Source organism: Atta colombica, unplaced genomic scaffold (genome assembly GCF_001594045.1).
Source record: "Atta colombica isolate Treedump-2 unplaced genomic scaffold, Acol1.0 scaffold104, whole genome shotgun sequence".
NCBI classification, from domain to species: Eukaryota; Metazoa; Arthropoda; class Insecta; order Hymenoptera; family Formicidae; genus Atta; species Atta colombica.
Genome location: NW_017259189.1, coordinates 10,394 through 23,413, shown reverse-complemented (window position 1 = coordinate 23,413; position 13,020 = coordinate 10,394). Strand labels below are relative to the sequence as shown.

Genomic DNA, 13,020 nt, shown 5'->3' with positions numbered 1-13,020 from the left:
TATAATATATTTATATATAATATAGCCAGCCGCTGAGTTTCGAGCGATAGTGGAAGTCGCTCGCCGGAATCGGCTCGAAATGTGCATCTAATGCCGAGCACTGTTTTAAATCATTAAAATATTTTTAAGTTTTATTAATGCATATAAACTCAAGATAAATTATATGTCAGTGCAGTTTTTTTATCATAGGGAATAAAAGTAAGTCATTTTGTACAAAGAAATATAATATGATATATTATTAATTACATCTTATAAGACTCGGAATATAATTCTTATTAAGTTTTTTGCTATTTGTTATCAACATATCCACATCGCCTAGTAAATAAGCTTCTATTTCGTCTTTGATTTGATTGACAAAGATATTTGGACTGAATAAATTATTATACAACAAAAGTGCTTCGAGATACATTGGTGAAAGAAGAAAATAAATAATTGAAATTGAAATAATTTTGTGACAGATATAATACGTATGTGATGTAAATTCTCAATTATCTAGCCACTGTTAGTATATTTTTCTGTGTTTTTTGCAAAATTTAACTTGGTCTACAATTTAAAGCTTGTGTTATCGGCTGATCATGATGATCTTCACTGTCTTCATCACTAAATTCGTGCTGAGGGACGGGAAATCTGTATCCCATATTCATGAGCATTAATTCAAATGGATCACTGTTCATGCGTATTTGGTTGGCTGATGCAGCATCATCTAGATTCTGAATTTCTCTTTCATTCACACTACCATCCTGTAACATCAAATTTAAATTGAATGGAATGTGCAATTTTTTACATGTTGTCCTTTGTGTTAAATAAGTTTCTATTTAATTCTATGAATTTGAAATTTATTAATATCTATAAATTATTAATATCTATAAAAGTATGTGCGTTATGTCCTCCTATTGTGTATAAAATACACATCGGTGTATATGTGTAAAATAAATATGAGAATTTATACAGGTTTATTTAAAATACCATCAATTGAAGTGGAATTTTTCTTTAAAATTTTAACAACAGTATATAAATATATACAACAATAACAATGACGGAATATTAAAATTTTTCTAAACGAGAATAAAATTATTCTCGATTGAAAATGTCAGTTTACGAACCAAATTCTCGTCATTTGCGGGAGGTTTTAATTTTTTGCTTCAATATGAAGAAATCTGCGGCTGAGGCTCATCGAATGCTCTCAAATCTTTTGTGCAAATTGAAGCCGGTTTAGGATTGTCTTGTTAAATATCACGAATTTAGAGTAAAACAATCTGCCACATAGCAATGAGTATTATGTCACTATTTTTTTTGTAACATTTAAAATTGATGTTCGACAATTTTCTCATATAAAATAGAAATGACTGATATTACAATACAACACACATTTCTTCTCATGAAAAAATCGAAGAGATTCTGAAAGTAGATGTAAAAAAAAATACCCGTGTCTCGGCGTTTTAGCAGATCAAATCATTAACGTTTTTTATGCAGCTATTTATCATACTTGCTTCATATTGGCTTTTTACAATTGTTTTAAATTATTAGGTATACAACTTTGCTTCCGCCGTTTTCCTATAGATGGCTTTAGCGGTAAGTGGTGGTCGAAATAAATAGATCATAGACGTCATACAATAAACTTGGGCATCTGTCAACATAACCCCATAGAAACATTAGTCGATTTGTGTCTGCAAGTTATTCTTGATTGAAAATGTCAGTTTATGAACCAAATTCTCGTCATTTGCGGGAGGTTTTAATTTTTTGCTTCAATATGAAGAAATCTGCGGCTGAGGCTCATCGAATGCTCTCAAATACTTATGGTGAGGCCGCTATTAGTGAAAGAACGTGTCGTGAATGGTTTCAACGCTTCAAGAACGGTGTTTTTGACGTCCAGCTCTGTATTTGGTGGGACCAGCTCGGCGTAGTGTATTAGGAACTGTTAAAACCGACTGAAACAATCACAGGCGATCGGTATCGAACGTAATTGATGCGTTTGAGCCGAGCATTGAAAGACAAACGGCCGCAATACAACGAGAGACACGATAAAGTGATTTTGCAGCATGACAATGCTCGACCCCATGTTGCGAAAGTGGTCAAGACATACTTGGAAATGAAATGGGAAGTCCTACCCCACCCGCCGTATTCTCCAGACATTGCTCCCTCTGACTATCACTTGTTTCGATCAATGGCACACGGCCTGGCTGACCAGCACTTCCAGTCTTATGAAGAAGTAAAAAATTGGATCGATTCGTGGATAGCCTCAAAAGATGACCAGTTTTTTCGACACGGGATTCGTACGCTACCCGAAAGATGAGAGAAAGTAGTGGCCAGCGATGGACAATATTTTGATCATAAATGTATAACCAGTTTTTTACAATAAAGCCTCGAATTTCGGAAAAAAACGGCGGAAGCAAAGTTGTACATCTAATACACACAAGGTGTCTCTGTAAGTGATCACCCTTTTTTCATCTCATATAGATGTATACTAAATGAAATAGACCTAGGTTATGTTGCAAAATTCTATGAAAATTTATAACAGTAATAGTTAATAATAGTTACTGTTATGGTACGTATATTATACATTTTCAGTACTGTGAATTTTGGAACACAGCCCTAATAAATATATTAAATTGAGAGATAACATCCAAGTGAAAATTTTCGAAAAAAATCGAAAAAACTTTTTTTGTCTGAATGGTGCTTTAGAGTCTTAAAAATAAGATGTAATTGGTCCTGTACGTAAAAAAAAATTTTTTAATGGTTTTATAGCGATTTTTTTTAAAACACGGCGCGCTATTTTAGCGCATCAGAGAAGCGCGCAACAGTTTCAAGGACGCTTCTGCGTGTTGTAGGTACATAATATCGATGTTAATTCGATATATATTAAATATATTAAGAAACTAGAGGGGAAGAAACTATCGACATATTAGAATTACCAAGTCTGGCGATAGGATGTGGAGGAAGCGAGAATTTTCGTTAATTTAACTGTGTGGTCGCTCGCTCCGAAAACGTCTTCAAGTTTTTTTAAATTCGAGAAGTTAGTTCTCGCTAAGTCTCTCTGGTAGTGGTGCCGCGTACTACTCAACATATGCTTCATTTACGTTCGCTATATAGCTCAATGACGCTCCGTTTTAAAATAAATTTTTTTATCTCTATATCCTGGAAGCGTACACAAAACGTATTTGAATGTTCCGTACTTTTTTTGCCGAACGTTTAGGAAACGTAGAGGAAGTACTAATGAATGAATTGTTTAGGAAGTGTATTAGTACGCTCCATGTATTCTTTGTTGAGTATTGAGAAGCGTATGAGAAATTAAGCGTATGAGAAAGCGTTAATGAAAAAAAAAATGTAAAACGTGTAGGAAATGTGACACATGTGTTTTGGGCATACTTTATGGAGTGTTTGGGAAGAATTCGTGAATATTCAAAACTATTAAGAGTCAATAGAAAGTCAATGTGTTTAAGAAGCGTTAAAATTCCTTGTTCACACTTCTTTGACGCTTCGACAAGCTTTACATTTTCATCAAGATGCTGCAAATATCGCAATTTGCATTTTCAATGATGGATTGTCAAGTATAATGAAAATTATGCAAGTTTCACAACTGACTATAGGTCATAATTGCTATAATTTCTGCGTCAATGCTGACGCGCGCCACGTCAAATTTGCCGAGCGCTCGCTTACAGAACACTAAGAACGCTCGTTCTTCTATATACTTCAGGAAAAAAGAAAAAGAAGCAAATATCAATGCGGAAGCTTAATTGTATGGTGCAGACTAAAGGTAAATTAAAAATTTCTATAATTAAATATGAAATAATATTACTCAAAACTTTAAACACGTTTTTCTGGAAATCATGTTTTTCTAATTGGCTGCAGCATAACTTTAACAAACGTTATTCGATCCACTTGAAATTTTTACAGCAATTGCTAAACTAAATTTTCTAGAAAAGTACACACATGATTTTTACGATCGGTTAAAAACTTTTTTTGTTATAAATACTTTTTTATTAAATTTTATGGGTAAAAATAAAACTTTGTAGCCACATGTTTTATTATTTCTACAAAAATATAATCAATAGGTTTGTTCGCATCACATGCTCCAATATGCTCCTACTTCCTCCAACCGTAGCTTCTATTCACTCAAATGCATTTCATTAGAGTAAGTAGAAACTATGATAGGAACATGTTGAAGCATATTGGAGTATGCAACACGAACAAACCTAATATTTTAACATATACAGGTGTATACTTCTCTATCAAATTTAAATAGATTATAAAAAAATTTTATTTTTTATTCTTAGTGTACTTCTGCTGCAAATCCTAGAGGGTGTCTCTATGAGAAAAATGCAGTCTCACTTGAAGAGTTTCAGCGCCGCCATGTAGGCACAACAAAATTAAACAAAAATTTTGTGTCTTTAGATATATGTACATTAAAGGCCTTCAATTCGAATTTTCGCTCATTTTATTATTTGATTATAAAAAATTCACAAAATTATCCTATGTTTTCACTTGAGATGTTACCCCTTAAATTTATGATTCCAATCTTATTAATGATTCCAATTAAACTCCATTGCAAGCATGGTAATCATTGATCAAATAACATGTTAATACGAGAATCAGGCTAGAATCCTATAAGGTATATTTGTTGAGTATCGCGTAATCAATCAAATCCTCTTATTCTTGAAAAGAAACATACGAAATTCTAGGAAAATACTATAGTATTAGGTGTACAATTTTGCTTCCGCCGTTTTTTTTTCCGAAATTCGAGGCTTATTGTAAAAAACTGATTATACATTTATGATTCAAAGTATTGTCCATCGCTGGCCACTACTTTCTCCCATCTTTCGGGTAGCGTACGAATCCCGCGTCGAAAAAACTGGTCATCTTTTGAGGCTATCCACGAATCGATCCAATTTTTTATTTCTTCATAAGACCGAAAATGCTGGTCAGCCAGGCCGTGTGCCATTGATCGAAACAAGTGATAGTCAGAGGGAGCAACGTCTGGAGAATACGGCGGGTGGGGTAGGACTTCCCATTTCAATGTTTCCAAGTATGTCTTGACCACTTTCGCAACATGGAGTCGAGCATTGTCATGCTGCAAAATCCCTTTATCGTGTCTCTCGTTGTATTGCGGCCGTTTGTCTTTCAATGCTTGGCTCAAACGCATCAATTGCATTCGATACCGATCGCCTGTGATTGTTTCAGTCAGTTTTAATAGTTCATAATCCACTACGCCGAGCTGGTCCCACCAAATACAGAGCATGCCCTGGGAGCCGTGAATATTCGGTTTGGCCGTCGACGTGGAAGCATGGCCGGGGACTCCCCATGATTTTCTGCGCTTGGGATTATCATAATGAACCCATTTTTCGTCCCCAGTCACAATGCGATGCAGAAATCCCTTCCGTCTTTGCCTTTCAAGTAGCTGTTCACAAGCAAACAAACGCCGTTCAACATCTCTCGGCTTCAATTCGTACGGTACCCAATTTCCTTGCTTCTGAATCATTCCCATGGCTTTGAGGTGTTTTGAAATGGCTTGTTGAGCCCCATCAATGATCGTGCCAATTCTTCTTGATTTTGCCACGAGTCTTGCTCAAGTACTGCCTCCAATTCTGCATCTTCGAAAACCTTCTCTCTTCCACCACTATGCCGGTCTTCGACGTCAAAATTACCGTTCTTGAAGCGTTGAAATCACTCACAATACGTTCTTTCACTAATAGCGGCCTCACCATAAGTATTTGAGAGCATTCAATGAGCCTCAGCCGCAGATTTCTTCATATTGAAGCAAAAAATTAAAACCTCCCGCAAATGACGAGATTTGGCTCGTAAACTGACATTTTCAATCGAGAATAACTTTATGATGCAGACACAAATCGACTAATGTTTCTATGGGGTTATGTTGACAGATGCCCAAGTTTATTGTATGACGTCTATGATCTATTTATTTCGATCACCACTTACCGCTAAAGCTATCTATAGGAAAACGGCGGAAGTAAAGTTGTACACCTAATATATGTAATATTTCCCTTTTGTAAACATTTTTTTTCAAGAATAAAAGTCCAGAAACAATTCACTGTTGTGGTTTCGTGTTTTATTGATTAGTGATTGATTATGCTAGTACATGATACGTGGCAGTCATCATGTACGTATGCCTCATAGGACTTCATTTCAGAAGTTAGCCACATTGCAGGGCCGAAATTGAAAAGGTATTAGTTGCTCACAAAATTTTTAACCAAAATAACTTACATAATTTGGATAATCATTTTGTTATATCATTCATAATTACACTCTGTTAGCTGTTAGAAAAACGCTACAATTTTTATAACACCGTATCATTTATTTTACGTGCAAAAAATATGCCTCTGTTCTCTAACATAGATAATTTTTCTAAATGATTACTATGCTTGCAATGAATGTAATTAGAATCGTTTAATTTAATATTATATTTATTAAATCTGTGTCTGTTAATTTACGAAATAAAAAGAGATGGCTACTTCCTGTTTATATCTAATCGAACACAATAAATATATAATAGACAAATAAAAAATACGATTTACCTCTGGCCATGGACTCCATAATCTGATCACTGGATCAATGCCACTAGTAGCTAACAAACACATGGATGGATGTGGTTGTAAACAATTAACAATTCTTTCGTCTCCTCGCAGCACACGTACGATATTGGTAGTATTACGATCCCAGATAAAAAAGGAACCATCATCTGACCCAGCCACTATATATTGACCATTACTTAAAAAAGAAGATAATATTACAATGACTAACTTAATCTTATGCAAATAATATAGATTTTGGAAAAAATGAAATTAATTATTATAATTATATCACTGTTTACAAATTTATTTACTTTCCGAAGAAGTTGGCTTCTTTTATGTCAGTTGTAGTATTACAATGTCCACAGAATCTCATTTTGTAATCGATTGTATTATGCCTCCATTCTTGTTCATACTCTGATAGTGGAAGGAATGTCTGCCTAGTTTGGGTGATATCTTTTCCTAGTAAATAAAATGTGTTAAAATTAATTCTTTTAAAAATAATAATAATATAATAAGTATCAGCAACGATAAAATACTTATCTAAGTTTATATTTTTAGAATTATTAAGTGGATTTAACAATAACTAAATAGCCGACGTTTTATTTCGATTATATAAATATTTAGATAAGTCAATATTATGTTTATGATTTCTTATTATGCATTACCTGCATACATTTTGCAGAAAAAAATACATATAACAAATAATAAGGTAACTATCTCCATTACATTAAATATTACTGTGTTTGTTCTTATTAGTGTGCCTTTGTATTTAAATAAAAAATCATAAAAAAAGCTTGCACAAATAAATAAGATAAAATATTTTTTGTTATTAAATTAAACTATTAATTAGCATTGAGACACTACAGTGTCTCCTGATGCGATAATATTCTATTTTTTTTTAATTATTAAGATATAATAAACATTTTCGAAAGATATGAGAAATTTATCTGAGTTCAGTAATATACCACAAAATGTTAAGCTTGTCCCTGTTAGTCCTATATTGAAGCTGAGAATGTTGTTACGTACAATAAATTGTAAATATAATTAAAATGATTTATGCAATATTAACTTAAACAATTAGCTGTTATCTGTTTTAGTAATTACATGTTAAAAAGAGTCAATGTGAATTTCTATTGTGACAAATTTTGACATAAAATTTAAAATATTTTGTAAATTATTTTTTGATAACTGTACATTATTTTTGTGTAGAATAATGAGATGGTTCAATTGGTGAATTATTTTTACGCTCAATTGGCGTAAAGAAAACACATTGCTGGTTTTCAAAAAAGATGCGCGAATTTTCAAAAAATTTGTTGAAAAGTAACCAATGCTTTTTTTTACATTAAGTGATTCATCTTATTATTCTATGCTCATTTTATTATTCTATAAAAATGTTAAGGTATGGTAATTAAAAAGAAAAAGAATTTACGAGATATTTTATATTTTGTGTCCAAATTTGCCAGAATAAAATAAAAAATATCTCATAAAATATATTGATTTTTTTTTTAAACTGATTGAAATTAATTAAAGTAAGCATCCTGCATACGTATTATAAAATATTTTTATATAGAAAAATGATAAAATTAAAGTGTTACCGGCATCGATAGCTTCCTTTATGTCCATCTTTAACGCTCTACATGCTGAATTAGATGCATATTCTGGAAATTTTTGTTTAAAACTCTTGAGCACCTTGTCCGCTTCAATTGGTCGATTTAAATCAAATAGGCAACGTGCCAATCTACACACATGTACAAATAATGAATTATATTAATAAATCTCATTAGTGTACATTTGTCTCTTAAAATATAAAATTTCAAATTGAAATATACTCGTATATTGAGAATATATTGAAGTACTAAGCCACTTCAAATAATACAAATAAATGTGCGTTTTTTAAATATAAATTTAATTAGTATTGTAAAAATACATTTCATATAGTTATGGTTGAACTATCTATGGTGATTGAAACATTCAAATTCTTCAATTATAACTAATATATATTAAGTTTACCTAAAATGAGCTTTTACATGTTCTGGATCAAGAAGTAATGTTGTTTTACAATCTCGTAAAGCAGCATAAATATCACCATCCCTAAGAATATCATAATTATTGTACACTTACATACACGTGTATATAATAATTTAACAATTATTTATCTTATACATACTGTTATGAGCGAGAATAGTTACCAAGCGCGTTTCATATAAGCAGCTGCTCGATTAGCAAACAATACTGCTGCAGTTGGACAGTTTGAAATTGCTTTATTATATAAATTAATTGCTAATGAATATTTCTGCTGCTCAAAACCTTCATTTGCCTGTTGACCATAAAAAGCATTATATTAAATATTCTATTAATATCAAAAATTAAAATATTTTTATATTTAAATATAACGGAATATACTACGAACTATCATCAAACATAAAATCCATAACTCAAAAAAATATAAACTCACAAAAATAGATAAAAAATGTTTAAAGATAAATCCAATATTCGAGGGCTAGTATAAAAATAATAAAATAAAATTTTATTACGAAAAATACTTGTTTATGCTAAACATTAATTTTTTGGTTTAATGAGTTACATAAGGAATGACATGACTGTACAACTTACAAGGCGCTTTATTTCTTCAACATGTGGTGGCAATATCTTTACATTTTTATCTACAAAATCTCCTGTTTCGTCTACATCGTTCTGTTTCATATAATATTCAAGTCTTTGATCTTGCTCAATTGATCCTATTAAAAAGTAAATTATCATTCATTAAAATTCTAATTACACATACAACAAAAGCAATAGCATTACTTACCTGAAGATTTCCAGGATGAACCGAAAATTTTTTTTGAACTATTCGAATCGTTGATGTCAAATAAATAAATTTGTTCTCCTCCCATATTCACAAGTAATTCATTTCCATCATCGCTGAATGTCAAATAGGTGGTCGTAATGCTCCTGGTACCATCACGAGAGCGGAGATGACCTATTTAATATTAGATCGAATAATTTTTCGGTTAAAACGATTGTGTAATATTGAAAAAGAAAATAGAATAGAACTAAAGTAGACAGCATACGCTATCTCTGTAGGAACAAACCTGCAATAAAGTATTGTGCACTACCCAGTGGAATATTGTCATCTGGATCACCTTTACCTGCTCTATACGTGCTAATATTTCCCCCATTTGAATTATCATGTATGGAAGGAGATGGAGGAACCTATAATTTCATGACCAGAATGTTATAATGTAAAAGTAATTGGCATTAAAGTTTCCGAGTCACCACAGCTATAAATATAAATCGTAATGTCGAGAAGCAAGAAATGACATGTTAATTTTTATTATGTGCCATTAAATAAGACAATTTGAAACAAAATGATGAGATTGCTTTAAAACATTTATTAAGATGGACAAAAACTGTGTCCTAAGTCAGTCTTTTATCACTATTTATGACTATTTATTGTCAAATATTAAAGTTGATCAAGAATAAATGGAATCACCTGCGAGAGTTTTATCATTCGTCGATCATACATTCGGATGTAAGCGTCATTAGCACCGATGGCTATTAGTTCAGGTTTCCTCGGGTTCACAGCAATGCATTTGCCCTCTGCATAACAACCCGTATGATATACCAGATTTACAAGTACACTGTGATCATTACTCTTGCAAACATGCGGTGTACGAATGTCATATTGCAAAAAGAGACCATCTTCTCCAGCGCTCCAAAATAAAAATGGTATACTGGGAACAGTAGCGATACGCTTAATACGTTGTTTGTGACATTTACACGTAAATATTGGTTCGGAGAGTGTAAGATCATGAACTCGAATTCTACAATCGGCTGCACCTGACACCAGTACACTATCATTTGATTTTGGCATAAACTAAAAGCAAAATACAAATATCAAAATAAATCTTAAGCGAAATCTCAAACATAATTTAATGCTCTGAATAATCATAGTCTTACAAAAATGTAGAAGCTTGTTAATTCTAGAAAAATCTATATTTTTTTGTAATGATGTACACAAGCCTCGAATTATTTGACATCTAATCCATATTTACAAAATATTATATTTTATGAAGTTATAAATCAATAAATGTTGCAGAAAAAAATAGAATGACATTAACTTACTTTTACAGAGAAAATATTTCCACGATGGCCTGAATGAAGTACCAATTTTTTTTCATAACGAAAAGGATCCCACAATATAATATCTTTGTCATCTGATGCTGACGCAAGCACTCTGTACAAAAAAATATGTATATATTTCATACATAATCATTGATTAAATTATATCTAAATAAAAACATAAATAATAAGTACATACTGTCCAGTCTCATTCCATTCTAAACAATTGACACATCCTGAATGACCATTTAATTCTTTTTCTAAACCCAGACGTGATATCAAATTTTCAGTAACATGTAGTTTTTGTAAAATCATGTGTGTCACTGAGTCCTATGTTACATTGTACATATACATATAATTATACATAATTGTAAAACATTAGTAAAAATATTTAAAAATATTCAAGAATTATTTAACTCACTTGTATTTCTCTTTGACGTATTAAATCCAGGACTCTATAGTCCTTTTTCTGGATATTAGGAAACATTTTAATACAAAATATTATTTATTGTGGCACAATATAAATTAATATTTCCTGAAAATATATACAAAAATATATAATTAAAAAAACTTAATTTATAAATGTAGAAATTAAAAACTTAAAAGATTTATTAAGAGAATGAATATTAGATAAAAAGCATATTTCACCTCAATGTACAAAATATAAAATCTGACTTATAGCGCATTACTATTGTAGCGCGATATACTATGCACACCAGTGTATATAGCCGTTGAAGAATGATTTAATCTGTATAAAATACAAATATTTCAAATTATAGAAGATTTTAGCTAACAGCACAATAAAATGTATTGAGGAGTTCATGGTTTAATCCATTTTTCTATTTACGTTGAACATATTTTTATATGTCAATCAATTTTTTTACAGCTTTAATGCGCATCAATGCTGAATGCATCCAATCAAATTCACTATTAAACTTTATTTATCACAACTATTTTAGAAATATCTGCAAGCATTAGCTAACACAATCATTAATCCTGAGTGCTTGTTATGTGGAATAATCTGTTTTTATTGTTTTAAATTGACAAACAGAATTTAATGTTAAATTAATATTATCAAAGTTCTTTTTTGTAGAAGCATAATTTTTCACCTTATTATCTCGATAATATACATACAGGTTGATGTAACCAATAAAGTACCAATAAATAAAAGTATATAAGTGAAATAAAAGTATATAATATATACAAATATATGTATATATAAACAAAATAATTTTCAGAATAATAAAGATTATATATATCAAAACAATAATATTTAATATTATAACTATACTTGGAAATATAAAAATGCAAAGAGACTTACTCGCTTATTTAAAAGTCTTTGCGCATAAATTCTGCATCATTGATCGATACGTACTTTTTATCCAATTATTTATTCCTCGCATGATTAAATGCACATACAGAATGAAAGAATAAGAAGCTATAAACAGCTATAAAGCGGTTATCTTATTCTCCATTGGAACACACAAAATACTCTAGAAACCATAAGGGCCTGCACACAATGAAACAAATAATAGGAACAGGAATAAGAGCCGGTTTATAATTCAGTTTCCATAATAGCCCTAATTACGCAGCCCTTTTCCGCATCATGTGATTTTATTTTTAGGGTGAAATCACACGGTGCGTCATTGAAACAACCAATTAGCGCTATTCGGAATAACGCAGATTGGTTGCTTCTATGACGCATTCTCTATACCGCAGTCGTTTTCCACACTGAGTGATTTTACCCTTATGCACACAGAATGCGGCAACGCTTGCCGCACGGCGGAAGTTATCGCATTAACCAATAATTCTATGTCCTTAAGTCGACTTCACCATGCAAAACTTCTAGAAATGATGTAATATTACATCCATCGCGCGGTAAAAATTGGATTGAATTCAACTTTTGTCGCACGGTGGAAATTATATATCTATTACTTCCGAGCAAGAGAGACGTTGATTGGCTATCGCGCCAACTTTCGCCGCGCGGCAACGCTTGCCGCATTCTGTGTGCAGGAACCATAATGCCTCCGGCATACCAGCGCGATGTTTATCGCGCGCGACACGCGATGTCCAATGAGAATATATCTTTAGAATAAAAACATCGATAAAACTGTACTCATTGGATGTCGTACTTATCGCATGTCACGCACGATAAATATCATGCTGGTGTGCCGGAGCTATAAGAGTGAAATCACATGATGCGAAAAAGGATTGCGAAATAGAGAATGTGTCATTGAAACAACCAATTCGGAATAAAGATCGCAATCTTTTGCATAAACGAATCAACTAATCAAAATCTTCCCTTCCTCTCATTTCATAGAAAAGAAGATTTTTGATTGATTAATTCCCTTATGTATTATGCTTTATGCAAGAG

The 13,020-nt window shown here is 31.8% G+C and overlaps 1 protein-coding gene across 2 annotated transcripts; it reads right to left on the bottom strand.

The window, feature by feature from the left end:
• Nucleotides 1–212: 212 nt before the first annotated feature.
• On the bottom strand, nucleotides 213–12,132 carry LOC108688198 (WD and tetratricopeptide repeats protein 1). 2 transcript variants are annotated; one of them, XM_018194354.1, is made up of 15 exons: nucleotides 11,968–12,132; nucleotides 11,295–11,394; nucleotides 11,068–11,181; nucleotides 10,846–10,976; nucleotides 10,650–10,761; nucleotides 10,018–10,401; nucleotides 9,617–9,737; nucleotides 9,334–9,504; nucleotides 9,138–9,262; nucleotides 8,714–8,841; nucleotides 8,535–8,615; nucleotides 8,120–8,262; nucleotides 6,836–6,983; nucleotides 6,528–6,720; nucleotides 213–740 (listed from the first exon to the last, which is right to left on the bottom strand). In XM_018194354.1, the coding sequence occupies exons 3-15, from the start codon at nucleotides 11,131–11,133 to the stop codon at nucleotides 534–536; spliced, it is 2,010 nt and encodes a 669-aa protein (XP_018049843.1). In that variant the 5' UTR covers nucleotides 11,134–11,181; nucleotides 11,295–11,394; nucleotides 11,968–12,132; the 3' UTR covers nucleotides 213–533. The 2 variants fall into 2 exon arrangements, with proteins under 2 accessions (XP_018049843.1, XP_018049852.1); XM_018194363.1 differs by having other exon boundaries at nucleotides 12,022–12,132.
• Nucleotides 12,133–13,020: the final 888 nt, after the last annotated feature.

Coding starts and splice junctions, on each gene's coding strand:
- LOC108688198 (XM_018194354.1), bottom strand. CDS start 11,133: ATGTTTCCTAATATCCAGAAAAAGGACTATAGAGTCCTGGATTTAATA. Junction 9,738..10,017: donor GAATGATAAAACTCTCGCAG/GTGATTCCATTT, acceptor ATGAAATTATAG/GTTCCTCCATCTCCTTCCAT. Junction 9,263..9,333: donor TTCATCCTGGAAATCTTCAG/GTAAGTAATGCT, acceptor ACTTTTTAATAG/GATCAATTGAGCAAGATCAA.